The 25,483-nt window shown below is 44.3% G+C and overlaps 1 protein-coding gene across 2 annotated transcripts in view; it reads right to left on the bottom strand.

Annotated features, from left to right (window-relative positions):
• AUH (AU RNA binding methylglutaconyl-CoA hydratase) overlaps positions 1–25,256 on the bottom strand; it is a 153,572-nt gene extending 128,316 nt beyond the window's left edge. For both annotated transcript variants that reach the window (XM_040963423.1, XM_040963424.1), the window contains exons 1-3: positions 25,007–25,256; positions 7,447–7,514; positions 7,252–7,339 (exon numbers count right to left, since the gene is read on the bottom strand). In XM_040963423.1, coding sequence (XP_040819357.1) covers positions 7,252–7,339; positions 7,447–7,514; positions 25,007–25,256 — 406 coding nt within the window. The remainder of the gene's footprint in view (positions 1–7,251; positions 7,340–7,446; positions 7,515–25,006) is intronic.
• Between the last annotated feature and the right edge of the window lie 227 nt (positions 25,257–25,483).

The following is a 25,483-nucleotide window of genomic DNA, read 5'->3' as shown; positions in this document are numbered from 1 at the left end:
ACTGCCTGGGGTGCCAGCATCCCATATGGGTGTAGGTTTCTGTCCTGGCTGCTCCACTTCCAATCCAGTTCCCTATTTACGGCCTGGGAAAGCAGTGCAGGCTGACCCAAGTCCTTAGGCCCCTGCACTCACATGAGAGATCCGGAACAAGCTCCTACTTCTTGGCTTCAGACTGGCTCAGCTCCAGCCATTGGGGCCATCTGAGCAGTAAAGCAGAGGATGGAAGATGTCTGTCTGTCTTTCCTTCTCTAACTTGACCTCTCCAATAAAAATTAATAAATTTTAAAAGAGAGAAACAAAAAGATATGAATAAACATGTTATGGTTTAAATGGGATTTGCCTCCCAAACTCATAGGGATAGTTAAACTCCAATACTTACATTAACAGTTAATGAATTAACACTAATAATAAATGGGTGAAGGGTGATTTCAGTGTGTTCAGGGTTAATATAATCATGATTTCTGAGTATGGGACCTTTTGGGTAACTCAATGGATTGGGCTGCTGGGTGGAACCCTGGGATAAATCAAGACGGCCTTATATGGACACAGAGGAAGGGTGTGCTTCCCGTCTTGGCTTCCCGTGTTGTCATGTGATCATCCCTCCACCACCTTCCAGTCTCACCAAAGGATGCAGCCAATGGCAGTGCCTGTGGACCACCAACCTGTAAGCTGAGGCAGCCTGCTTCCTTCCTAAACAGTCCTTCTCAGGTCTTTTACTTACAGACAAAAACCAAAAAAAAAAAACCCTTCACCAAAAACAAAGGCAACAGGCAGCAAGAGAACTCTCAAAACCATTAATTTAAGAAGCATGAGAAATGCAAACCAAAAACCACAAGAGCAGATTACTACATATCCACTGGGCTATCTAAAATTTAAAAAGACTGATAATATCAAGTGTAGTTAAGGATGTAGAAAACCTGAAACATATATATATGTTGCTGGTGGGAACACAAAATGATAACAAATAGTTCGCAGTTGTAAAACTAAATATATACTGCACTAAACTCAGCTGACTTATAAGTATTTGTCTAAAAAAGAATATTTGTAAATAGTCATAAAGAGTATACATAAAAGCCAAAAAAAGTAAGAACTGAAATTATTACCTGGTTAATAAATAAAAAGTAAAATTTTGATATATCCATATAATGGATTGCTCAGCACGTAAAATCAACACTTAGCAATAAAATGAAAATCATGCTCACCAATAAAATGAAGCTACTGAAATATAAAATGAGTCAAACTCAAAGTGTTATGTCAGGTGAAAGAAGCTAGCTAGACACAATCACCTATAGGGACAGACATTTCTAAGAAATTCTAGAAAAAGCAAAATTACAGTGCAGGAAGATGATCCATGAGTTACAGGGCCGGGGTAAGGATAGACACACAAGAGCCCTGTAAGTAAAAACACAGACCATACCATGATCCTGTCCATGAACATGTCAAAACTGTCTGACAAGGAATTCACATTCCAATAAAATACACACACACACACACACACACACATATGTATATTTTTTTCAGTTTGGAAATTACATGCAGGGCACATACAGGCACAGCAGTATAGAAGGTTCAGCTGCTCGTTGTGGATCCTGCATCCAATTCAGTAGTGCCTGGGATGAAGATTTGACTCTACTTCTCTTCCAACTTCCTGTTAACCTCATCCTGGAAACTACCAGATGATACATCCCTGCCACTCACATGGGAGACCTGAATGGAATTTCTGGTTCCTGGCTTAGGCTTGGTCTTCCCTGAACTACTGCAGGCATTTGGGGAATGAATCATGAGCATCTGCTTCTCTCACTTTCTCACTCTGATTTCCAAGTAAGTAAATAAGCTTTTCAAAGCCTTATGTATAATTCAAAAAATCTTATACCGCTATATTTTCAACTAAGAGAAAATCACAGGAGCAGACATGTAGCAGAGCAATCAAGGCATCACTTGGAGTACCCAAAGCCCACACTGGTTCAAGCCTGACTCCTGAATCTAGCTTCCTGTTAATGTGCACCTCTTGGAGGCAACAGATTATGGACTAAACAGTTGGGATTCTGAAACTCATTTTGGAGGCCCAGATTAAGTTCCAGGCTTCCAGCTCCAGCCTGTCCCTGTTCCTGTCCCTGACCCAGCCCCAGCAGCTGCAAGCATTTGAGGACCAAACCAGCAGACGGGAGAAATGTGTCCATCTTAATCTTTCAAATAAATACAAAGATAACCGTGGTTATCTCTTAGTTCAACACAACCATCTAAGATTCTGAAAGGATGCTCAACAGGTGACCACTAGTCACTGGTGTGCTCCCACCGATGTGACCATGTTCAGGATGTATACATCTATGTCAACAATGCACAGTGTTCAACAATGCATTCTGACAGTTTGTATACACAATGTTCAACAACTGTATTCTGACGAGTTTAGCTGGAAGTCTGTAGTCATAACACAATTTACTAGAATTCAAAAGCAGAAGTAAAACTATCTTCACTTTTTTGTAAAAAAAAAAAAAAGTCCATACTGGTTTAATTCAGTGAAACTCAATTTAGAGTTCTACAAATAGTACCAATTACTAAGAATTCTTTATCACCTATTTTAGGAATTTCAACAGGAAAAATATCATCAATCTCAGTAATTTCTCACAAAACTCTACTTCAGAGGCATTATGGTTAAAAAATATATATATATGCACCATGCTACTTGGCTTTAGAATAGCTGAACAGTGCCCATCATGACAACCTAGTGACTAAATTCTCACCTTGCATGTGCCAGGATCCCATATGGGTGCCGGTTCATGTCCCAGCTGCTCCACTTCCCATCCAGCTCCCTACTTGTGGCTTGGGAAAGAAGCAGAAGATGACTCAAAGCCTTGGGACCCTGCACCTGCATGGCAGATCCCAAAGTAGCTCCTGGCTCCTAGTTTCAGATCAGCTCAGCTCTGGCTGTTGCAGCCATCTGAGGAGTGGACCAGTGGATGATTCATATTTCTGTCTCTCCTTTTCTCTGTAAATGTGCCTTTCCAATAAAAATAAATCTCAACAACAAAAAAGAATAGCTGAGCAAACATAAACATAGCTGTGATACATTTATATTTAGTGCAGTGGCAATTCAGGCAGTCATTTAAAAACCTGCCTACTTGCACATTTTAAAACAGCAAAAATTAACACTGTACATATGCAAAACATAATTCACTTTTTAAATGAATAAACAATTGCTAGAAGCCATAGGGGAAGCAACACACATCCAGACCAATGCTTCACGATGAGTCTTCTCTAGCAAAATGGTATTTTGCAAAATGTTCCGTCCACTATTATTGCTGCTTTGCAAATGGTTTTCATTTACAATCATGGGTTAGGGCTGATAGCTTCCATACCACAGAAACAGTCTTCAAAGTTATGATCTGAAATAGCTACCCTGAGTACATGTGTATATTAATACATAATAGTAAAACACTAGAATAGTATTATGAAAATCATTTTTATTAAGGTAGAGTAAGACTTCTCTTGGTACACCCTTCCATACATTTTTATTCCCTAATTTTTTAAACCGAAGTTTGATTAAGAATTAAGAATTTAGTGAAATACGATGACCAATTCTAAGCAACAGATTTAAATGTCAAGCCAGGAAAATCCCTGGTCTAGAGCCGGTGTTGGGTGCAGCTGGTTAAGCCGCCATAGCCCTCCAATTCAGTTCCTGCTAATGCACCTGGGAAGGCAGTGGAGCATAGACCAAGCGTTGGGTCCCTGCACCCACTGGTGAGGCCCAGGCTGAGTTCCTGCCTCCTGGCTTCACCCTAACCTAGTCCCAGCTGTTGAGGCCATTTGGAAAGTACACAGCAGATCTCTCTCTCCTGTCACTCTGCATTTCATATAGGTAAATCATTAAAAAAGAAAACAAGGACCTGGCCTAACCACCATGCCATTTAAGAATCTCTTTAACAGTGCTTAATTACCTCTGTTCCCAGCATTTCAGAAAGTGTAGGAAGCACTCGGTCAGAGACTCCGTGAACACACAACAAAGGACTCTAAGCCAGCTTGGAGCCACTGTGTAATACGTCTCGGCAGCCCCTGAGAAAGCATCGGGACCCTCACGCGCTGCTGAAAAGCTCGTCCCGATGATGAACTGTGTTCTGACAGCCCAAAAGGCAATTCTCAAAGAGTAAGAGAATAGCCCATGCTCAAGAAATCTGAGGTCAGAGCACTCTGCAAGCTTTAAGTTTCTTAGGAAAGAACACAGTACCACCAAACTACAGATCTACAGAGAGGAGAAGTATTTGCACAGTCAAAAAAAGAGGAAGAAAATCAGAGACTCTGGGAGGATGGACAAGTGTCAATAATCAACAAATAGACACGTGGGGCTTTTGATTTACTTATTTTTATTTGGAAGGCAGACAGAATATGTGCTTCTATCCACTACTTCACTCTCAAAATGTCCCAAAGAGCCTGGGCTCTGGGCTCTGGGCTGGGCTGGGCAGGGCAGGGCTGGGCTGGGCAGGGCAGGGCTGGGCAGGGCAGGGCAGGGCAGGGCTGGGCTGGGCTGGGCTGGGCTGGGCCAAAGCGGACAACCAGGAATTCCCTTCAGGTCTGCCCTGTGAGTGGTTAGCACTCAACCACCTGAGCTATGACCACTACCTCCCAAGGAGGCTGGATCAGAAGCAAGGGCAGGATCTCAGGTACTGCCGTAGAGGGTGCGCACATCCCACCCAGCATCGGCTGTGGTCTAACACCCACCACGTACGCTGTGCTCTGGAGTAATTCATGCCTGAATGTTACTACTTCAGAATAAGAATTAAACTTAAGCAAGTAAAACATCGCATTTTCAACAACTGATAAATGTGATATGATGAAAAATGAGTATGTTTATAGATATGCAGAATTTAAATATTCATTAACTATATAGAGACTTGATGTACCAGGGATATTTTTAGTGTACATGTTAATACAGATACAACTACTAGCCTGCCTAATTTGAATGTATGACAATTATTCACAAATATCTGAAGGAAATGGTTCCACTATACACAGCAATATAAATAACTTGTGCAAAACAGAAACATGACTCATCAAACCCCTTGCAACCAATCAAACCTATTCTCCATCCCTGACCAGAGACTCGAAGTCCAGCTCAAAGCCCATCCACAGCAAGTGTCCAGACCATAGCTACCTCCTATTGCCCTGCTAAGGACTTCCCTAACCCAGGGCACAGTCTAGAACAGCTTAATGCAACCCAAATACAATCTTCCTGGGAAGGCAGCAGAGGGCAACGCAGCCATTTTGAGCATGCCACACGCTAAAGGAGCTCCCATCCCTGTGCACAATTCTGAGCAGGTGCAAACTAAAACACTGTGTGCTGAAGAGATGCAGAGGGCATGGCTATGCCACTCCATCCTGATAAAACCCTCTGTAGCGCTTCGATTGCCAGAGGTTCTGAGCCTCAATAAACCTCGTCTGGGATGAACATCGACCACTTGCCAATTTCCATTATAAATCAGACAAGAACCTCCAGTCTTATGAGTTAAAACACAGATTACCTTACCCTGAAGATGCAAAAATTTTAAAAGCACAGATTTTTACTGACTTGGAAAAAAGTCAAGGCTAACTCATTAATATGAAAAGCAGCATTTGACCTATTATTTGGTCTATACTGAAGAAGGCAACCTCTAACAGCCAAAAACAAAGCAAGCACTAAAGTTTTATTTTTCAAAGAATATTGCTAATATTACCAATATAGATATGCAGGAAAAAAATAAAAGGAATTCTAGTAGCTAAGTATACAAGATAATTACTGAATGATCACTTACACTGAATTATGAAGTGTTGTTCTGGTATCACAGTTTATCCCTCTTTAAAGATTCCTACAGGTGGGCCTTCCTTACACCATTCTCTCCAGGTCCCACTCAGCCCATAAGAGCCCCGAGAGGGCCTCTCAGCCTCCACCCACAGTGCACAAATGGTTAACCTCCAGAACCACCCATAGATAGTTAAAACCTATCTTCTTAAACATATTACAATACACTTAGCCAAGCCAACAGAGAACTCATCTACCCAAATAACATGAAACATTGTTACATTCTGAAGCATTCTAAGGTAGAAGCCATACATAAGGCTTATTAAGAGCCCTTAAGGGCAGCATTCAGGAATAGCTGCCACCTGAAGCACCCATATCCCATATAGCACCAGTTTGTGTCCTGGCTGCCTGCTTCCAGTCCTGCTCCCTGCTAACTGTCAAGTATCTTGGTGCCTGCCACCAACATGGGAGACACAGGAAGAGCTCTGGGGTTTCCAGCTTCTCCCTGGCCCAGCCCAGTCCTGGTGGGCGTGGTTCCCAGCTTCTCCCTGGCCCAGCCCCGTCTTGGTGGGCGTGGACATCTGGGGAGTACACCAAAACATAATAAGTCTTTCCCTTCTCTGTAACTCTACCTTTCAAATAAATCATCATTAAAAAAATGTTTTCTAAAGAAATATTCTCTTATATTCTCAGATTAATTTTGGATGTTATGTACTCAAAAGGCTCAGAGATTAATCACTTAATGAATAAAACACCGCACATCACACCCTTTGATTACTTCAAACTCTGATTACTTCAAGGCAATTATCTCACTGATATTTTTACTTAAAAGTTATTTTTCATGCGTCAATCAATATCTATGTTTACTTGATTATTCACAAGGTATACTGAAGCTGCAAGCCATTAGTACTTATCTTCATCATTTGTATTTTTTGCTAGTTCAAATGGATTAATTCAATATCATGGCTTAGAAACACTGAGACATGGACAATGCCAGCGGACTTAATCTTTAGCTTTGCGTAACGTACCCCAAAGAAAAAAATACATGCATGTGAATCGATTATTTTACTGTTGCAGACACAAATGTAAAAGTACTGTACAACACATGGGCACGCCCTTGGCTGGACACTACTCCCCCAATCTTTGGAGCAAACACCTATACTTCACACTTTGTAAACGGGCCAGTTATTACTAGTCAAAGTATTTTCAAGGTAATGAGTAAGTACAGCACACAACACTGTAAAAAGAGACCCAGTTTTTCCTCCCTAGCTACTGTTTCATAAATATCATTCATGCTCTATAAGCAAATTTTCCAAGTATTTTCAACTTGCAAAACAACCCATATTTTGCAGAACTTTCTAATACTGACAAAGAAGAGCTGATAACGGGTGTCAAACCATAGAACATTTTAATGGAAAACTGGACATTTTTGAGGAGCAATAAATGGTAATTTAATTTTGTAGTGAAAGTCATTTACATACCAGCACAGAAGATCCCTGGGACTTCACTCCTGATGATTACAGTCCGCACTTTCTTATCAGATTTTAAAGAATCCACAGCTTTTGACAGCTAAACCAAAACACGGAGGGTAGGGAAGGAAAAGACAGAATTCATTTCAGGTAGGTATCAACACTGTATCTTCACATTAGAAACAGACGTTTAACCTTCACACTCACCATCTTAACCAGATTTTTACTGAGTGCGTTTTTGCCGTAGGCTCTGTTGATCCCAAGCACCACAATTCCTAGGGAAGGGGAGAAAAGGACGCATGCGCTTGAGTTAATCAGATATTCAGAGAACAGACTCCACAGCACAGCTCTAGTCAGCCTGGGACCCACAAAGCCGCCGCCTCACGGAGTGCCCCTTCTCCCTCCTTGGTCTGGGGACCTTTCTTAGGACAAGCCTACTCTTAACACAGTGTCTGCAACATTTATAAAACTAACCTGGTGTTTAACAGTCACAGCTTTCCTTCAATCTTTCCATGGAGAAGTTCATGACATAAGGTCCCTTTCAATCTCTCTATTCTTATGTATTATCCAAGTCATAAGCAAACATTTCACTAGGTTTTACATCACTCTATCAGACTGACTAAATGGAAGGCCACACTTAGTAAAAACTCCAAATTCTAAGACACTATTTAAAATGTAGTTTCATCACCCTCAAATATACACTGTACAGAAGTAAGGACAGGCAAAACCTTATCACAAAGACCTATTACATGACCTGCTTTCTGCTAGTAAGCCAGCTGTGAATAGCTTGTTTCCTGTTTCTGTCATAACCACACAGCTTTCAGGATTTCCATCACTCCTGACTTCTGTCCCACACACTTACCCTGAAGCACTTCCACTTAGAAGCCCAGTCTGCAGTTCGAACTCAATGTCTAAAGAAGAAACTTCACTACTCTCTTACAAAACCTAGCTTTCCCTCCTATTCCTCTAATTTTTATCAGAAACCATCTTCTAAATCTGGATTCTCATTCCAACTGCCACACTCACTCCTGTATATGGAATTCACCTGATGTTTAAAATCCTTTAACTATTTCATTCAAAAACCTGTCTGAATTTGAACTGTGGTAATGCAACAAGGTGGAGGAATCCACAAGGGGGGAGGGGTTTGGGTAGGGGAGGGGGGAATCCCAGTGCCTATAAAACTGTGTCACATAATACAATGTAATCAATAAAAAAAAAAAACCTGTCTGAATTCAAAGACCTTAATTTGACATGCAAAGTTCTTTTTCACCTTCTCAGACCTCTGATTCCCTGAAAAGTGCAAATTCTCAACTTGCAGCAGTGTTTCTGCTGTTTGCTTCCCTGAGTCCGGGTGGGCACATTCCTTATTTGAAACTGGAATAGACTGAAGACAACAACGTGTACCCAAGGCGGTTCTGTGCAAGCAACTGTGTGAACTCATTTTTAAAGGAAACTGCAAAAATCTCAACTCCGAATAAAATAAATTTGCAAAAATTCCATATAAGCTCATTATGGAAAAAAAGCAGGAAGGAGAACTGGTTTCTATGGCAGGCTCTTGCACAAAACCAGAGTACCACCTTGGGTGGATTCCAATATTGAGCACTTGCAGCTCAGGCTCAGGCGAGGCTCCCAGCGCTTTACAAGCATGAACTCAATCTTTCACCATTAGGTGAAGGGATAAACGGAGCCCTGGAGAGCTTAAACACCAACTGCAGCTACTGAGCAGCAGTCTAACTATACTACAAAATGAAAGTTTCCTCAAGGATAAAATTAACCAGCAAAGACCGCACATGTCATTCACTCAAATATACCTCACATGTGTCACGGGGCTCAGCCCTCAAGGAACCAGAGTCCAGGCGGGAAAGACAACATTAACAATCATTACAATGTACAATCAAAATGTCTTAAGTGCTACACACAGTGTTACAGCACTGTGGCCCTAGCTGGCCATGTCTGAGGACAAGGGGAGACAGCCAGGGAAAGCTTATCTAAAACAAAACCACTCAGGCTGAGACAAGAAGGATGAGGACTTCAAGACGGGAGTGAGCAAAGATGGTGGAACTCGGGTCCACACCTAGTGCCATTCCAAGGGAAAACAGTGGTCCGTGAGAGATGACAGGTTAGCGCACGCCAGCATTCTGCAGGTGCTGCTTCAAAGTCTGCCCTTCATCCTAAGGAGATTAAGGAGGTATAAACACACACATACAACACAACACTAGGGCTCTGAGAGGAGGAGATGGGTAATAGTCTATGTTTGAAGCGAATAGGGATTGAAACTTTGAGGTGCATGCTGCAGTCCAGGAAGGAGGTAACAGGTCTGGGTGGATGCTGGCAGTGGCAGAAATAAAGAGAAGTAAAAGGTTCAAGAGCTTTTCAAGAGGCAAAATTTGAACTGGTTAGTGATGAGTAGAATGACGACTGACTGCATTTGAGAGTGCACACCAGGTATCTGGTTTCAGAAAATCACACAAAGGAGATGACAAAGAAAACGGAGCATCACTAAGACACAGCAATGGTGAAAGTGAGAGTAAAGAGTTGGGTTTTGAAACAAAGTGAATCGTAAGTGCCTTTAGGACTTGCCTCTTAAGAGCTGGGGCTCCAGAGAGAGGAAGAGCACCGGCTCTGAGGTCGGTCTGTTGAGGCTGCAATACAGGTCTGCCAGTTCCCAGGTATTTGACCCTGGACAAGTTAAACAGCTCACTCCCCGTTTCCCACTCTGCTGAAATACACTAATAGTCTCAAATTCTCTGGTACTGGGAAGATCAAATAATACCTATAATGCTTACAACACAAATGCCTCATTAGAACCATCCCTTCTGACACATACTTATTTTCCTGTGTTTACACAGGAACCTACGTCACACACCATGACCAGAGCCTGGGTCCCCTGCACAGACACAGGAATGCAATCAGTGCATTCCTGATAGGGATACCTGATGAACATAGCCTCTTTCCGGAGGTTAAGGGTCAGACAGGTGTTTGGGGAGGAGTCAGACAGCATCACAGGTGTGCTTGGCAAAGTTGCCTGGGTGGAGGGCAGCAATTGTTAATCATCAGAGTATAGCCCCTGGCTGAGGTGTGGCAATCATCAATACCAGCCATCAGCAGCAACTTCTTGGAGACAGGAGCTCTGCACTGGCAACGTGCTCACCAGCAAAGGGGTATGGTGAACAATCACCTTGTCAAGCACAGGATGGGGTCTGCTGATCCTGTTCCCCCAGTAGCCTCTCCAAGGGGCACGCTCAAGAGCCTATCAAGGATGATGGCCCCTCCTTGGAACCTGTCCCACCCAGCCTGACAGGAACACTGTAATCCAGAAGCTGGTCCACTGGCCAGCCTACAACTGCTTTTGCACTGGCACCATCTTTAAGTCTTCACCCTTGAGGGATGTCCCAGGAAAAAGTCAATGATCTCAGACTCCTGGGTGAACAGGGAGGCCCAGCTGGACAGGAGCCATGCCTTGTCCTCCATGAGCCCCATGGCCTCAACCCTGACCCTGAGCCCCACCATGATGGTAGCCCAGGATGCCACAGCCTTCCATTCCAGTGCACCAAGGCCTCCCAACCTCCTGCTGTCCCGGGATCTTCTGCCATTAGGTGTTCTCTCAGACAAGGAAACATTTCTTTCTCAAGATGAATTTAATCGGGGCCCAACATGGTAGTTTAGCAGCTAAAGTCATTGCTTTGTACACCTGGGATCCCATATGGGTGCCGGTTCTAATCCCAGCATCCCTGCTTCCCATCTAGCTCCCTGCTTGTGGTCTGGGAAAGCAATAGGACAACCCAAAGCCTTTGGACTCTGTACCCATGTGGGAGACTTGGAAGAAGCTCCTGGCTCCTGGCTTCAAAGCACTTCAGCTCTGGCTTTTGTGGCCACCCTTAGAGTGAACCATCAGACGGAAGATCTTATTCTCTGTCTCTCCTCCTCTTTGTGTATCTGACTTTCCAATAAAAATGAAATAAATCTTTTTAAAAATTAATTTATTTATTATAAAGCAAAGCGGCATAGGAGACAGAGCTCTCCCATCGACTGGCTCACTCTCAAAACGGCCACGATATGCTACAATTCTTGGCAGATAACCATGACACCAAAGAAGTAGTTTCACTCCTACAGGCATGTGGCATAGTAGATCCACATGCAAAAGGCAGCCCTGAACAGAGCCTGACATGACAACCTTAGCTGCTTTGTCTCCCTTACCTGTTCACATACATTGTAACTGGGTACTTTAATACTATAAGATTGCTATAGGGTTATACAAACATACACAGCTACTAGCTGCACCATGTTGCCCTCTCTGTGTTCTGGGAGGGCCCTTAACTTTCCCTTTGCAAGTCCCTACCCCCTGTTCAGGGTTAGGCAAAGCCAGGAGCCAGAAACTCCAACGAGGTCCCTCTTAGGGGACAGCACAAGCCCAAGCACTTGGACCACTGGATGCCAGCAGCCGCCTAACACTTGGTGCCACAGTGCCAGACGTTAGCAGGAAGTTTGGATGGAGTAAGTACTGAAATTCTACCACAATACATCACAACGATGCCACTGCTGACATCACGATGAGCATGTGAAGTGTCATCCAGCCGTTCTACCACGATGACCTGCAGCAGTTTTGAAACTATTTTACTACAAAACATCACCCACTGATTTCTCAGGATTCTATTCAATGATCTTTTCCAAAACTAAAAATTGATGTGTATGAACAGCTTGCCTTATCCACAGAGAGACTTAATGAAATGCTGTTGAGAACCGCTGGTCTTTCACTCAGCATTGAATATTACGAATCTGACCATAAGCAGGAAAGTGAGGTCACTTCATACTCTGCATCCCCACTTTTTTAACAAGGGTAGAATCTATGAAGTTCCACAAACATTTATTTTTTTTTACAATTAATGATTCTATTTTTTGCCTGTTAAATCTCTTCCTCTAGGCCAGCAGTGGGGAACTTTCTCTGCCAAGGGCCATTTGGATATTTGTAACATCACTCATGGGTCATAGTCAACAATCAGCTGAAGAGTTGCCCTTCTGTAGATTCACTGAATTTCAAGTCCTATATGTGGCTGCCTCAGCAGGGCCAAACCAGGCGATTCTGCAGATCTCAAAGCCCACAGGCCAGATGGCCCCCTCCTGCTTCGGGATGTGATGTCTTGCTCTGCATCTTCTGACCTTGGATTTGTGGTCAGTGAAGACAGATCGACAGGCTTTTGTTCATAAAGTTCTTACACAGATCTTAGAAGGCTTTGTGTTGCTCTTCGGAACGTTCATAATTGTACTTCACTCCTAATCTCATGTTGCAAGTGTATGGACAACTGAGTGACGTTTGCTTAGGACTTTCTTCAAATTTCTGCAGTGTTAATAGGTTTAATTAGTTGTCCTCTTTAATTTTCTAAGAAAATGATCAGTCAATACCTTGTAACAGCAACAGGCACATTTTCTGATCCAATGTTGCTTTAATTTCTCATTTCATTCTCTTTGCCACTTTACTTCAGTAACAACTGCAAATCCAGTATAGGACACTTACAAAATAACACATTTCCTTATTTTTGACAATATTCCCATTATTTCATCACTTGGTTATACAACAAAATACAATATCCCTCACTATAAATGCATGGGACCAAAAGTGTTATGGATTCTGAAATTTTTCAGATGATGGAATGCAATATGCATAAACATGAATATGCATTGACATATCTATGGATGGGACATGAGACTAAACAAAATCCATAAACATTCCATGCATAACCCAATATTTTTAGTGCATTTGTACTGTGGCTGCCACCTTTCACGCATGGTATCTGACTTGTTGGTATCACATGACTGCTCAAAAAGTTTATGATTTTGAAGCTAAAACGGATTTTCAGGAAATGACTCTGCCCAATGCAGCAGCACATTAAAAGGAGCACACATCATGACTTGGTAAGATTTTTAGCCTAGGAATGCAAAAATAAAGAAAATTTTAACCTACAAAAATCGGAACAATACGCCACATTAATTAGAATAAAGGAAAAAATTCTTAAAACCATCTAATTGTCTCAACTGAAAAGCATTTGACAAAACCCAAACTCCTCTAGAGAGTAAACGAACAGCACACACAACAAACTAGAAATACACAGGAAATTTCCCAATTCAGCATGATAAAGGGCATTTGTGAAAAGCCAGCAGCTCAATAAAGAAAACCTAACAATCCTTCCCTGGAGATAAACAGGAAGGAATGTCTGCTTTGAGCAGCAGCGCTAGTCAAACCCCTTCGGCAAAGGAAAAGGAAAAAACAAGCATCAGATTAGAAAAAAGTGAAAAAGGAGGTGGGCGTTTGGCACTCAGCCCCAGGACACCATCGGAACGCGCCTATTCCACCTATTCCGCGCTGGAGTGTCCGGTGCGGTTTCACTCTCCATTCCACCTTGCTGTGACACCAGGACTGTGTCCTCAGTTCCTGGCTTCAACCCGGCCCAGCCCCGACCGTCAGATATATTTTAACAGTGAACCGGCAGATGACGGATCTCTCTGCGACACGGCCTGTGTCTGTTTGTCCTTTACTGCCTCTTGCTCGTGTGTGCTCGCCCTCTCTTGCTCTCAGAAATGGACACAATCTTAGGGCCAGCGCCGTGGCACCGCAGGCTAAGCCATCTCCTGTGACACCCACATCTCAACACCTGGCTGCTGTGTTTCCCATGCAGCCCCCTGCACCCGGAAAAGCAGCCGCAGATGGCCCAGGCTTGGGCCCCTGCCACCTCTACAGCACACCCAGACAGAGCTGCGGCATCCTGGCCTCAGCCTGCTTGAGCTCTGCTTACAGCATTTTGTGGACCGAACCACAGTAAAGAAGATAAATTGATCTCTTTCTCTCCCTCTCTCCCTCTCTCTCTCTCTCTATCTCTCTCCTACTCTCCCTTTCTCTGAAATTCTGCTTTTCAAATAAACAACAACAACAACAACAAAAAACCCCACAATCCTATGTAGGAAAAAAAAAATTCCCCAAACTCATTAGCAGTAAATGCATTCAGCAAAGTCACAATCCACAAGATGAGATTACAATCAACATCTCTGCTTCTGGGGCTGGGGTACCACTCTACTGGCTGATCCTCTGACCTGCATGCCAGGATCCCATATAGGCACCGGTTCTAATCCTGGCTGTTCCACTTCCCATCCAGCTCCCTGCTTGTGGCCTGGGAGAGCAGTCAAGGATGGCCTAAAGCCTTAGGACCCTGCACCCACGTGTGTGACCCAGAAGAAGCTCCAGGCTCCTAGCCTTGGCTCAACCCCAGCCACTGCAGCCACTTGGGCAGTGAACCAGTAATTTGAAAACCTCTCTCTCCTTCTCTGTAAATCTGCTTTTCCAGTAAAAATAAATCTTTTTAAAAATTATCTTTTTACATGGCTACAATAAATTCAAAAACAAATTTAAAAATAACTTGATTTGCAACAGCATCAAAAATAATAAGTCTCTTCCAGTTCAGCATGTAAGAAGCTGGAAGTCTGCCCTCAACCCAAACCTGGAAAACACACACACACACACACACACACACACACAACAACAACAACAACAAAACAGCATCTCTTTTTAGAGTCTTAGATCTGTCAGAGAATCTAAGACAGACTATCTGCCCCCAAACCTGGAGAGAGCAATTTAAACACATAGAGAATCCATGGCTGGCTGGGCAGAAATCCACAAACACAAAGCTCTGAGGGCCTAACACAGGAGTGAGGAACCGAGCTGTCCAGATGGACTGCTGAAAGCTCTGAAGGAGAAATTCTGACCTCGCCACTGGCTGAGAACAAGCACCTCTGAGCTTGAGGAGACCTCAGGAACACAGTGAACAAAGAGAAAGAGGACTAATGGACAAGAACTACAGGACGATTATAAAAGGTGTAACACACACCTACTGAGAATTCCAGAAGGAGAAAAGGGAAAGGAAGAAATCTTTGAAACAATAATGGCTGATGGCTTCCCCAAACTAACACTTCCCCTCTCAGCTAGGATGGGACCAAGCAAGACAAATGCCAAGAAAACAACTTAAGAATTACATCCAACTTTCCATCAGAAAACACCAAAACAAGAGAACAGAGTCCGCTGGCAGTCAGCTGTGCACCATGCAACCATGTTTTGGTCAAGCAGTGATATTTTATATTGGAGCTGAGAAATCCCCACCACCTGCTAATGACATGGTCATTCACTGTACCACTATCACAACACAAGGCACGACTCACACATTTTGCAAGTGCTGTAATAAAAAAGGCACTGGTCATATAAAAATATACCATATGGGCCCAGCACAATAGTGTAGTGGCTAAAGTCCTTGCCTTGTACATGCCGGAATCCCATCTGGGCGCCGGTTCTAATTCTAGCGGCCCCGCTTCCCATCCAGCTCCCTGCTTGTGACCCAGGAAAGCAGTCAAGGACAGCCCAAAGCTTTGGGACCCTGCACCCTCGTGGGAGACCTGGAAGAGCTCCTGGCTCCTGGCCTCAGATTGGCTCAGCTCCAGCCTTTGCGGTCACTTGAGGAGTGAATCATCGGATGGAAGATCTTCCTCTCTGTCTCTCCTGCCCTCTGTATATCTGCCTTTCCAATAAAAATAAATAAACCTTTAAAAAATATATGTGTATATATATATATATATCATATACAATTACTACGGCATGTAATGCTTGACAATAATAAAACTAGTTGCCCATTTATGTATTTACTATTCTATCCTTTATCATAATTTCAGAAAGTGCACTCCTATACATAAAGCAGTTACTCTAAAACCACATGCCGTACATTGCAGGCAGCAAGCAACCTCAGGCACCCTGCACTCACCACATCTTTTGATCGCATCCTACTGGCAGATATGAGCCCGATTCAATCTTGTGGTGTTTTTCTCCTTCAGAAGAAGCAATACCCACACTGCACAGCCTTGGCGGGTATCAGGTACATTCCATTATGGTTGTGAAATGACCAGACCATCTAACACAGCTCCCAGCCTGTGTCCCATAGGGAAGGGATACATGCTTATTACATAAATTGTTGACAGGAAAAACACACACACACTCACCAACCTAGAACTGTGTACGGTGGAAAACTCCTTTTTAAAGTGTAGGAAAAATAAGCCTTTCTCAGATAAATAAAAGCTGAGGAGTAAGCAGATGCTTGGCATGCTGGGTAAGTTGCCAATCAAGATTCCCACATCCGGGCCTGGCACAGTAGCCTAGTGCCTACACGCCCAGAATCCCACACAGGCACAGGTTCGTATCCTGACTGCTCCATTTCCCTTTCAGCCTCCTGTTTGTGACCTGGAAAAGCAGTGGAGGACGGCCCAAAGCCTTAAGACTCTGAACCCGCATGGGAGACCCCGAGGGGCCTCCTGCTCCTGTCTTTCAAAAAAAATGAAAGTATATGCTTTAAAGATTTTAACAGAGGGAACTGTTATAGGAGACCTCCCTGTCATATAAAAGAAATGTCACAATAAACTCCTTGGAAAAAACGAAAATTATATAGTCAGTCACTCAGATCTCCACAAAGAAAACAAAAAGCATTGGAGCAGGAATACAGGACACAATGAAAAATTTGCCCAAAACAATAGCAACAACACACTCAGCTAGATGTGCTAAGGGATAGTGAAATGAAGGAAGGAATTAGGTTGATTTTATTATTATAAGGTAATGACAACAGCTACAGAACATTAAATACTTAAATGCTAGTTCAATGATATCCCCTTGAATATCAATCAGGTCAATTTGACTGAGACCCGGAAGAAGCTCCTGGCTCCTGGCTTCAGAACTGTTCAGCTCCAGCCATTACAGACAACTAGGAAGTGAATCAGTGGAAGGAGGACCTTTTGTCTCTCATTCTCTCTGTAAATCTGACTTTTCAATAAAAAACAAATAAATCTTTAAAAAGGTATACCAGATGTAGCGTGGCTAACAGACTAATCCTCCACCTATAAGCGCCAATACCCCAATGGGTGCTAGTTCGTGTCCTGACTGCCCCACCTCTGATACAGTTGTCTGCTTCTGGCCTGGGAAAGCAGGAGAGGGGACCTGGAAGCCAGCTCAGATGAGCTTAGCTCCAGCTGTTGCCACCATTTGGGGAGTGAACCAAAGAATGTCTCACCTTCTTTCTGTAAATCTACCTTTCCAATAAAAACAAATAAATCATTCAAAAAAAAGTAGTGGTATAAAAAGAAATAAATTGTGTTGGGATAATAGATGGCAACTGGAAAAAGATAAAAGATAATCATACTGCCATATTAATCACTCCATTATTACACTGGTGTTCTAAAATGGTGATTTTCCACTATAAGCAAGTCAGCCCCTACTTTTGAGTATCAAGATTCTTCAGTCAATGTGCTAGAACTCATTCCGAGCAGAACTTGTAATGCTCCCAGGACCCTATCTATACCTTGTTACATTTGAGAAACCCACTTTAAACATAAAGACATAGACTAATTAAAGAGAGCTGGGATAGCTATTTAATACTATATTCACTCAGATAAAGCTGATTTTAGAGCAAAGACAAGACTCAGAGTAAAGCTGATTGTAGAGCAAAGACAAGACTCAGAGATGAGGAGGAACACTGCATAATGAAAGGGAGGCCAGTTCTCCAGCAATACATAATAATCCTTAACGTGCCTGCACCAAAAATAGATCATAAAATCATGTGAATTACAAACTGAAATGGACGAATCCACTATTACAGTTGTAGAATTCAACTCACTCCTATTATTAATTGACAGATTCACCCAGCTGAAAATAGTCAGGGTAGAGTTGAAAGAGCTCTGCCAATCACCCAGATCTGACTGAGCAGTCCAGCACAGCGATCACAGAACACTATCCAACAGCAGCCGCACACATGCTTCTCCCGCTCACAGTGAACACCCACCAAGACCACGTTCTAAATCAAACCACAACTAAACAATTTATAAGAAATCATACACCAAGTGGGCTCTCAGACCACAATTTAAAAAAAAAAAAAAAGACCCTGCGCAACAGCCTAGCGGCTAAAGTTCTCACCTTGAACGCACCAGGATCTCACATGGGTGCTGGTTTGTGTCCTAGCTGCCCTACTTCCCATCCAGCTCCCTGCTTGTAGCCTGGGAAAGCAGTCCAGGATGGACGGGCCTTTGGGAACCTGTACCTGTATGGGAAAAAAGCCCAGAAGAAGCTCCTGGCTCCTGGCTTCAGATCAGCTCGGCACCGGCCATTGCGGCCACCTGGGCAGTAAACCATCATCAGACAGAAGATCTTCTTCTCTGTCTCTCCTCCTCTCTGTATATCTGCCTTTCCAACAGAAATAAATAAATCTTAAAAGAAAAAACTAGAAACCATTAATAGCAGCTGGAAATGTCAAAATATTTAGAAATTTAAAGTCTTTTAAATAATGCATAGGTGATAAAAATAAGTATAAGAAGAAATTTGTAAAAACGAAAATATAACTTACCAAAATTCATAGGATACAGTAAGAGCAGTGTTAAAAGAAAAAATGGACCACTGGATGCATTATAATAAAAACACCAGAGATCAATCATCTAGGCTTCCACCATAAAACTGGAAAAATTAAAATCAACGTAGCCTATGTAACTGTACCATAGAGTTAAAAATAAACTAGGAAAATCAGTTCCTACATTAAGCTTTGAGGCAAATGACACTGTGACCCCATTCTCACCCTGTCCCACTGGTGTCTCCCTGTAGCACAGTTAGAGGCAGGTTCCTCACAGCTTAAGCAACACCACGATCTGGACATTATCATTTAAAAGGCGCCATGGCAGCACAATAGTGGAGTTTCATAGCTAAGCTCCCTCCTGAAATTTAAAAAAAAAAAATCTTTGTAAAAAAAAATTAAATTCAAAGTAAGCAAGACCAAAAGAAATAAAATTTAGCAGAAATCAATCCAGCTAAAAACTGGACATCAATGAGAAAATCAAAAAAGCTCTTTAAAAACAGCAGTAAGTCGGTGAACCTCTAACTAGACTTACCATGAAAAAGACAAAGAGAATGCAATTAATAATATTTTTTTAAAATAGTCTAAGGAAGCCAGTTATCATTCCTTATGGGAGCATAAGCCCAATAAAGAAATACGAACAACTCTAGGCAGCTAAATGATCATTTAGATTAAATGGATCAATCTTTGAAAGAGCTGGTGTACCACAACTCACACAAAAAGGAACAGAATGCAGAGGCCTGTATCTGTTCAACAGGTCGAATCAACAAGTAGTAAACAAGGTAGGCATCTGGCACCATGGCTAAGACCATCACAACCTGACTCAGAGTGCCTGGGTTCAAAGCTAGGATTAGCTCTGGGTTGCAGCTTCAAGCTGATGGAGACCCTGGGTGGCAGCAGGTGATAGCTCAAGTACCCGGATCCCAGCACTCCTGGGGGAGACTGGCTCCTGAATCCAGCCTGACCCAGCCAGCCTGACCCAGCCCAGTCACCGCGGGCGCTAAAACAGCCAGGCCAAGCATACATGCCTCTCTCGCTCAGTATGTGTATACATACATATGTATCTATATGTATGTATATATATATATATACACACACACTTTCAAACCAATGGCATCAGAACCTGATGATTTTACAGACAAGTCTTACCAAAATAACAAGGAAGAAACAACGCCATTTCTCTACAACGTCTTCCAGAGAACAGGAACAATTTTTAGCTCACTCTGTGAGGTTAACATTATTCTCATGCCAAAACCAGAGATACTACAAGAAAGAAAAACCAAAGAGCAGTATGTCTCGTAAACACAAGTTCAAAAACCCTCAAAATAAACCCAAATCAAACCCACCAATGTACAGAAACATACAGCACAGGCACGAGGGATTGACTCCAAGGATGCAAGACTGAGTCCATACTTGAAAAATCATTTAATGTACATCAACAGACTAAAGAAAAGCATACGACCGTCTCAATAAACTCAGGAAAAGCATGTGACAGCTTCAGTAAAGAAACTTCAGTAAACAACAAAAAGAAGGGACATTCCACAAATGATAACAGGTATCCGCCAACAAAACCAAATCACTAATGACGTCATCATTAATCCCTTCACCTCTCCCCCCTCCACGCCCAGAGCAGGAACAAGGAAATGGTGCTGGCTTTCAATAGTTATTTTTAGTGTCACTTATTCGTCTGTATTTATTTGAATGGCCTACAAACAGAGCTCTTCCACATGTTGATTTACTTCCCAAATCCCTGTGCCCACAGGGGCGACTGCGTCAGGTCAAGCCCAGGAGCCAGGAACTGCGTGCGGTCAGTGTCTGCCACTGAGCTATTTGAATATTTCCCTCCTCTCAGGTACATCAACAGAAGGAGCATCAGAAATGGAGGCAGGATGCAATGTCAGGCATGTTGATATCCCAAGAGCAGAAGCTTAACACAAGGAAATTAAAGGGGAAAAAAAAAGCATTCAGACTATAAAAACAAAACTAAAACTACCACTATTTATAAATTGCATGTCTTTGCATATGCAAGGAATATTAAGAAGTCCACTTACACTACTCAGAGACTGGCACTGTGGTGCAGCACGTTAAACCACTGCCTGCAATGTGAGGATCCCCTAGAGGAGCACCGGTTCAAGTCCCAGCAACTCCACTCTCAATCCAGCATCCTCCTAACACGCACGGGAAAGCAGATGATAGCCCAAATACGGGGGCCTTGCTGTGTGTGTCGGGTCCAGGGGAAGCACTTGACTTGCCAGCTCTGACACAGCCCAGCCCCAGCCACGCGGCCACTGGAGCATGAATCAATGGACCCAAGACTGCTTTCTCTCTCCCTCTTTGTCACTCTGCCTTTCAGATAAGTTAAATAAATCTTTTTTTTTTTCATAAATGAGCATGGGTGGCATTTTTATTATTATTACCTGAAAGGCAGAGTGACACAGAACAAGGACAAGGCGAGATCCTCCATCTGCTGGTTCACTCCCCAAATGGCCGCAACAGCTGCAGCTGGGCAGGTCGGAAGCCAGGAGTCAGAAGCACTGGGCCATCAGAAGCAGCACAGAATCTGTACACTGCAAACCAGAATGCATTTTGAATGGAAACACATTCCAAGTTTGTAAACTAAATACTTAACATTGTTAAGAGGGCAATACTCCACAAACTGATCTACCAGTTTTTCACAGAAATTCACAAGCTGATTCTAAAATTCAAGTGACAATGCAAGAGCTCCCTAGAATAGCAAAAGTACTTCTGAAAAAAAAAGTTATGAGATTCAATTTCAAATTTTACAACAAAGTTGCAGTAATTATCATGTAACTGGCATGAATCAGACATGTAGATCAACAGAAGTGAACCTCCAGAAGTAATCCCTTATATTTACGGTCAAATAAACCTTCCACAAAGGTACCAAGACAATTCAATGATGAAACAAGTGCATGCAGCAAATAATGCCAAGATGAGCAAAAGAATGACGTCACCTCACACCACGCAACTCAAAAACAGATCGTAGGCATAAAACTGTTGGAAGAAAATCTAGATGTAAGTCTTTGTGATGCTGGGCGAGGCCAATTTCTCAGACATGACCCAAAAGTGCAGCAACAACACAAAACAGATAAGCTGAACTACATCAAAACTTAGAATGCTAGTTCTTCAAAATACACTTCAAAAAAAAAAAAAAAGGCAAGACAACGCAGAGATTGGGGAAAAAATGCAGGCAAATCATTTAGCCAATAAAATACATATAAAGAACTCTTACGACCCAACACTAAAAAGACAAACTACCCAAGTTCAAAATGTACAAAGGATCTGAGGGGATGGTTCACCAAGACACACATGAAAAGATACTCAAAATGAACTGAGCAGGATCTGTCTTGCCTACTGCAAAAACCTACTGTACCAAGCAGTGTCATCTGAATGATTACCACGGCCGGAGCTGCTGGCAGGAAACTCCAGTGCTACAGCCACTTGGGAGAATAACTTGAGAAAACGTCCTTCATAAAACTCCCACCAAAACTTCAAACTGATCTAAGCAGCATCTCTCATAATGCCTACACACACACACACACACACACACACACACCCCAGAAGCAATGGATGATGAATCAGCAAAAAGTGGTATATGAACACAATGAAACATTATTCAATCAATAAAAAGGACCGAAGCTCTGGGAACACGCTTACAAGAATAAACCCTGAAGACAGGCTAAGCAACTGAGGGTTCCAGCAAGTACAGCAAGGCAGGCACAGAAAGAGCAGGGCACAGGTGAGAGAGGAATGTGGGGCCTGGCATCTGTGAGCCAGGAGAGGTTGTTAACAGAGCAGAGCAGTGAGTCTTAGTCAGGACTCACATGCAAAGTAGACTGGGAAGGAGAATGACAGAAGGCCGGATGAGACCTTCACAAGACATGACCAGGAGTTGTTGCTCTAGAACTCTGGGTGAGGGTGTGGGTGTGCCGTCCTAGTCCCAGCTGCTTTGCTTCCAATCCAGCTCCCGGCTCTAGGCCTGGGAAGATGAAGAATGGGAAGTTGGCCCAAATCCTTGGACCCCTTCACCCACAAGGGAGACTGAATGAAGTTCCTGGCAGCTTCGGCTGGATCCAACTGTGGTCACTGCAGCCGTGTGGGAAATGACCCAACAGATGGAAGATCATTCTCTCTCTCTGTTTCTCTCTTTCTCTCTCCCCCAACCCTTTCAAATAAATAAATACATCTCTTAAAAAATAACAACAACACTCCGAGTGGGATGGACAACAGTGAAAAAAATAATCACTAAAGAAACTCAGTGGCATCACAACCTCTGTAACAAATCGCAACACATGACCCAGTCAGCAGATGAGCCTCGAGGTGCAGCACCTCCACCCTCCACCCCCAGGGCTGTCAGCCCAGTGCGAGACCCCCGGGACCCGGCAGAGTGCTCACATTCCTTCCGGCTGCTGAGAACATCAATTTTGGACTGATCTTCCCTGGGACAAGGCTGCTGCCCCCGTATATCCTCCTGCTATTCTCCACACGGCTAACAGCTGGCTCCACAGCTCAGCACTGCGTAGTAACGAAGGCAAGGTCTGCCTGGTCATTCTTGTCGACCCTGTAACGAACCTGGATCAATGTCCTAATCGCAAATTCTCACACGTGCGAAAAAAACAAAACCAAAAACGTGTGAATTTACTAAACTACCTTTTCTGTGCCTCTTTTGGCCCATTCAGGTCCCAACTGCAAGATTTTTTTATTTATCTCGGTTTGCATGCCTTTAAAGTTATAAACTTGCAAAGACAAAACAACAACAGAATATGGTGACTACAATTAGCTGTATTTGCAATTCCTTTGCATCACACTGTCGGTACACCTAATGCAAGTGAAAACTCCAGCATAATCAAGCTTACTCAAGAAACGTGGAATCCACAGCAGCACTCCAGCTTTTTGGCTGACAAACTACAGCCAAGTCATCTCTGCCTTACGCTTCTTCTTCTCAAATCCACCACGCAGGTCCCCACCCCCATGCATGGACCAAGCTCTTGTCCAACTGAAATAATAAATAACAATTAAAAGAACGCATCCTGAGCCCCACACAGTAGCCTAGTGGCTACTTGCACGCTCCAGGATCCCATGAGTGCCGGTTCTAATCCCAGCAGCCCTGCTTCCCATCCAGCTCCCTGCTTGTGGCCTGGGAAAGCAGTCGAGGACGGCCCAAAGCCTTGGGACCCTGCACCTGCATGGGAGACCCGGAAGAGGCTCCTGGCTTTGGCTCAGCTCAGCTCTGGCCATTGCGGCCACTTGGGGAGTGAATCAGCGGATGGAAGATCTTCCTCTCTGCATATCTGACTTTCCAATTAAAAAATAAGTAAATCTTTAAAAAAAATAAAACATCCTTTTCCTGGGGGCTAGATTCCTATGAATTGCACCTTCGGGGCAATCCTATGAAGTTGTTGTTATTTTTCCTGATTTGCACAAGGTGAGTTAAGGCTTTCACTGGTTGCAACATCGCTGGCTTACTGAAGAATGGCTTGAAGAATGGCTTGTTTTATCTCACCTGCGAAAGCCTCAGGATATTACAGCCCTTGGCTGTCCCCAGGCCCTTCCAGTCCGCACAGCCTACTAACCACCTGGGGCTCCTCTACCCTAACAGCTGGTGTCAAGAGCCCTCCCCCTCCGCCCCCCCGTGATTCCCTCATTTTTACGTCCACTTTTATGACCACAGGTATTCAATAAATGCACGGCCAAACCCGATGACCAGTCCTTTGGGTCAAACCGGGCAAACTACCAGTGTGTGCACGCTCCAGGAACCCAACACTGCAAGGGGAAGCACCCAGGCTGTCTTCCCTAGCACTCAGTCCGAATCTTGTGTTTATTGACTTGCTATATACCTGCCTCTTCCCACTACGGGTGACTCAAGGGCAAGTGCAACATCATCTTCGTACTGGACAGACACCAAGTGTTCAAAATCATTCGGGAATCCCACAGTTGCAACTTTCTCAGCCAAAAGCGGACAGGGGGAGCTGGGACCCTAAAACCCTAATATCCCCACGGCAGCCTGCTCCAACTCCACCTGGACCCTCTGAGGTGACAGAAAGGCGTTACACAAGAACTAAACCTGGAAGCAGAAGGCTCGACCACAGGCAGTGACCTTGGCCCGTCAGGAGCGGAGGGCGCACGCTGCATCGCAGCCTCTGGCGCCGAAGCCGGCCAAGTTTAGAGGGAAGCCGCTCTGCACCAGGACACGCTTAGGTCTTCCCAGACCCGAATTGGCGCAAAAAACCCATCGCCCACAGTGGCCGGCGGTGGGGGCGGGGAGGGGCCCGGCCGGACGGCGCGTGCAGGCGCAGGGCCGAGCCATCCGCGCCCTGCACCCGCGCCCCTCTCACCTCGACTCTCCTCCTCCAGGTGCCGCACCCGCAGCTCGTCCTCCGTCTTCACCTCAGAGTTGTAGCCCCTCCTCGGGGCGGCACCCCGGGGTGCAGGTGACCACAGCGCAGAGCCCCCGAGCCGGCGCGCCCAGGAGCCAGGCAGCCTCAGCCCGGGGCCGAGCTGCGCGCAGCCCGCGGCCACCCAGCGGCTGCGGCCCGCCTGCAGAGCGCCCAGAGCCCCCGGGCCCGCCGCCACCGCCGCCGCCATGTTGCGTGTTGACGGCGTGGGCCTGCGGCTGCCCTCCGCCCCCGGCCGGCGCCAACACGCGTGCGCGCACGGCGCCCCGCCCCGCGGCCACGCCCCCGCGGCCACGCCCCCGCAGGCAGGCTCTCCAGCGCTGTGCAGCACCGCCCTGGTTGGTGGTCGGTGGGTGCACCTGTCCCCTGGAGCCGTCTGAGCTGATGTGCCCGGTGCACACGGGGAAGGAGTTCTCA

The sequence above is a fragment of the Ochotona curzoniae genome, unplaced genomic scaffold (genome assembly GCF_017591425.1).
Source record: "Ochotona curzoniae isolate NIBS_2020 unplaced genomic scaffold, NIBS_Ocur_1.0 scaffold_3208, whole genome shotgun sequence".
Classification (NCBI taxonomy): domain Eukaryota; kingdom Metazoa; phylum Chordata; class Mammalia; order Lagomorpha; family Ochotonidae; genus Ochotona; species Ochotona curzoniae.
The sequence above is the reverse complement of the archived record's forward strand: the minus strand, read 5'-3'. Positions and strand labels throughout refer to the sequence as shown.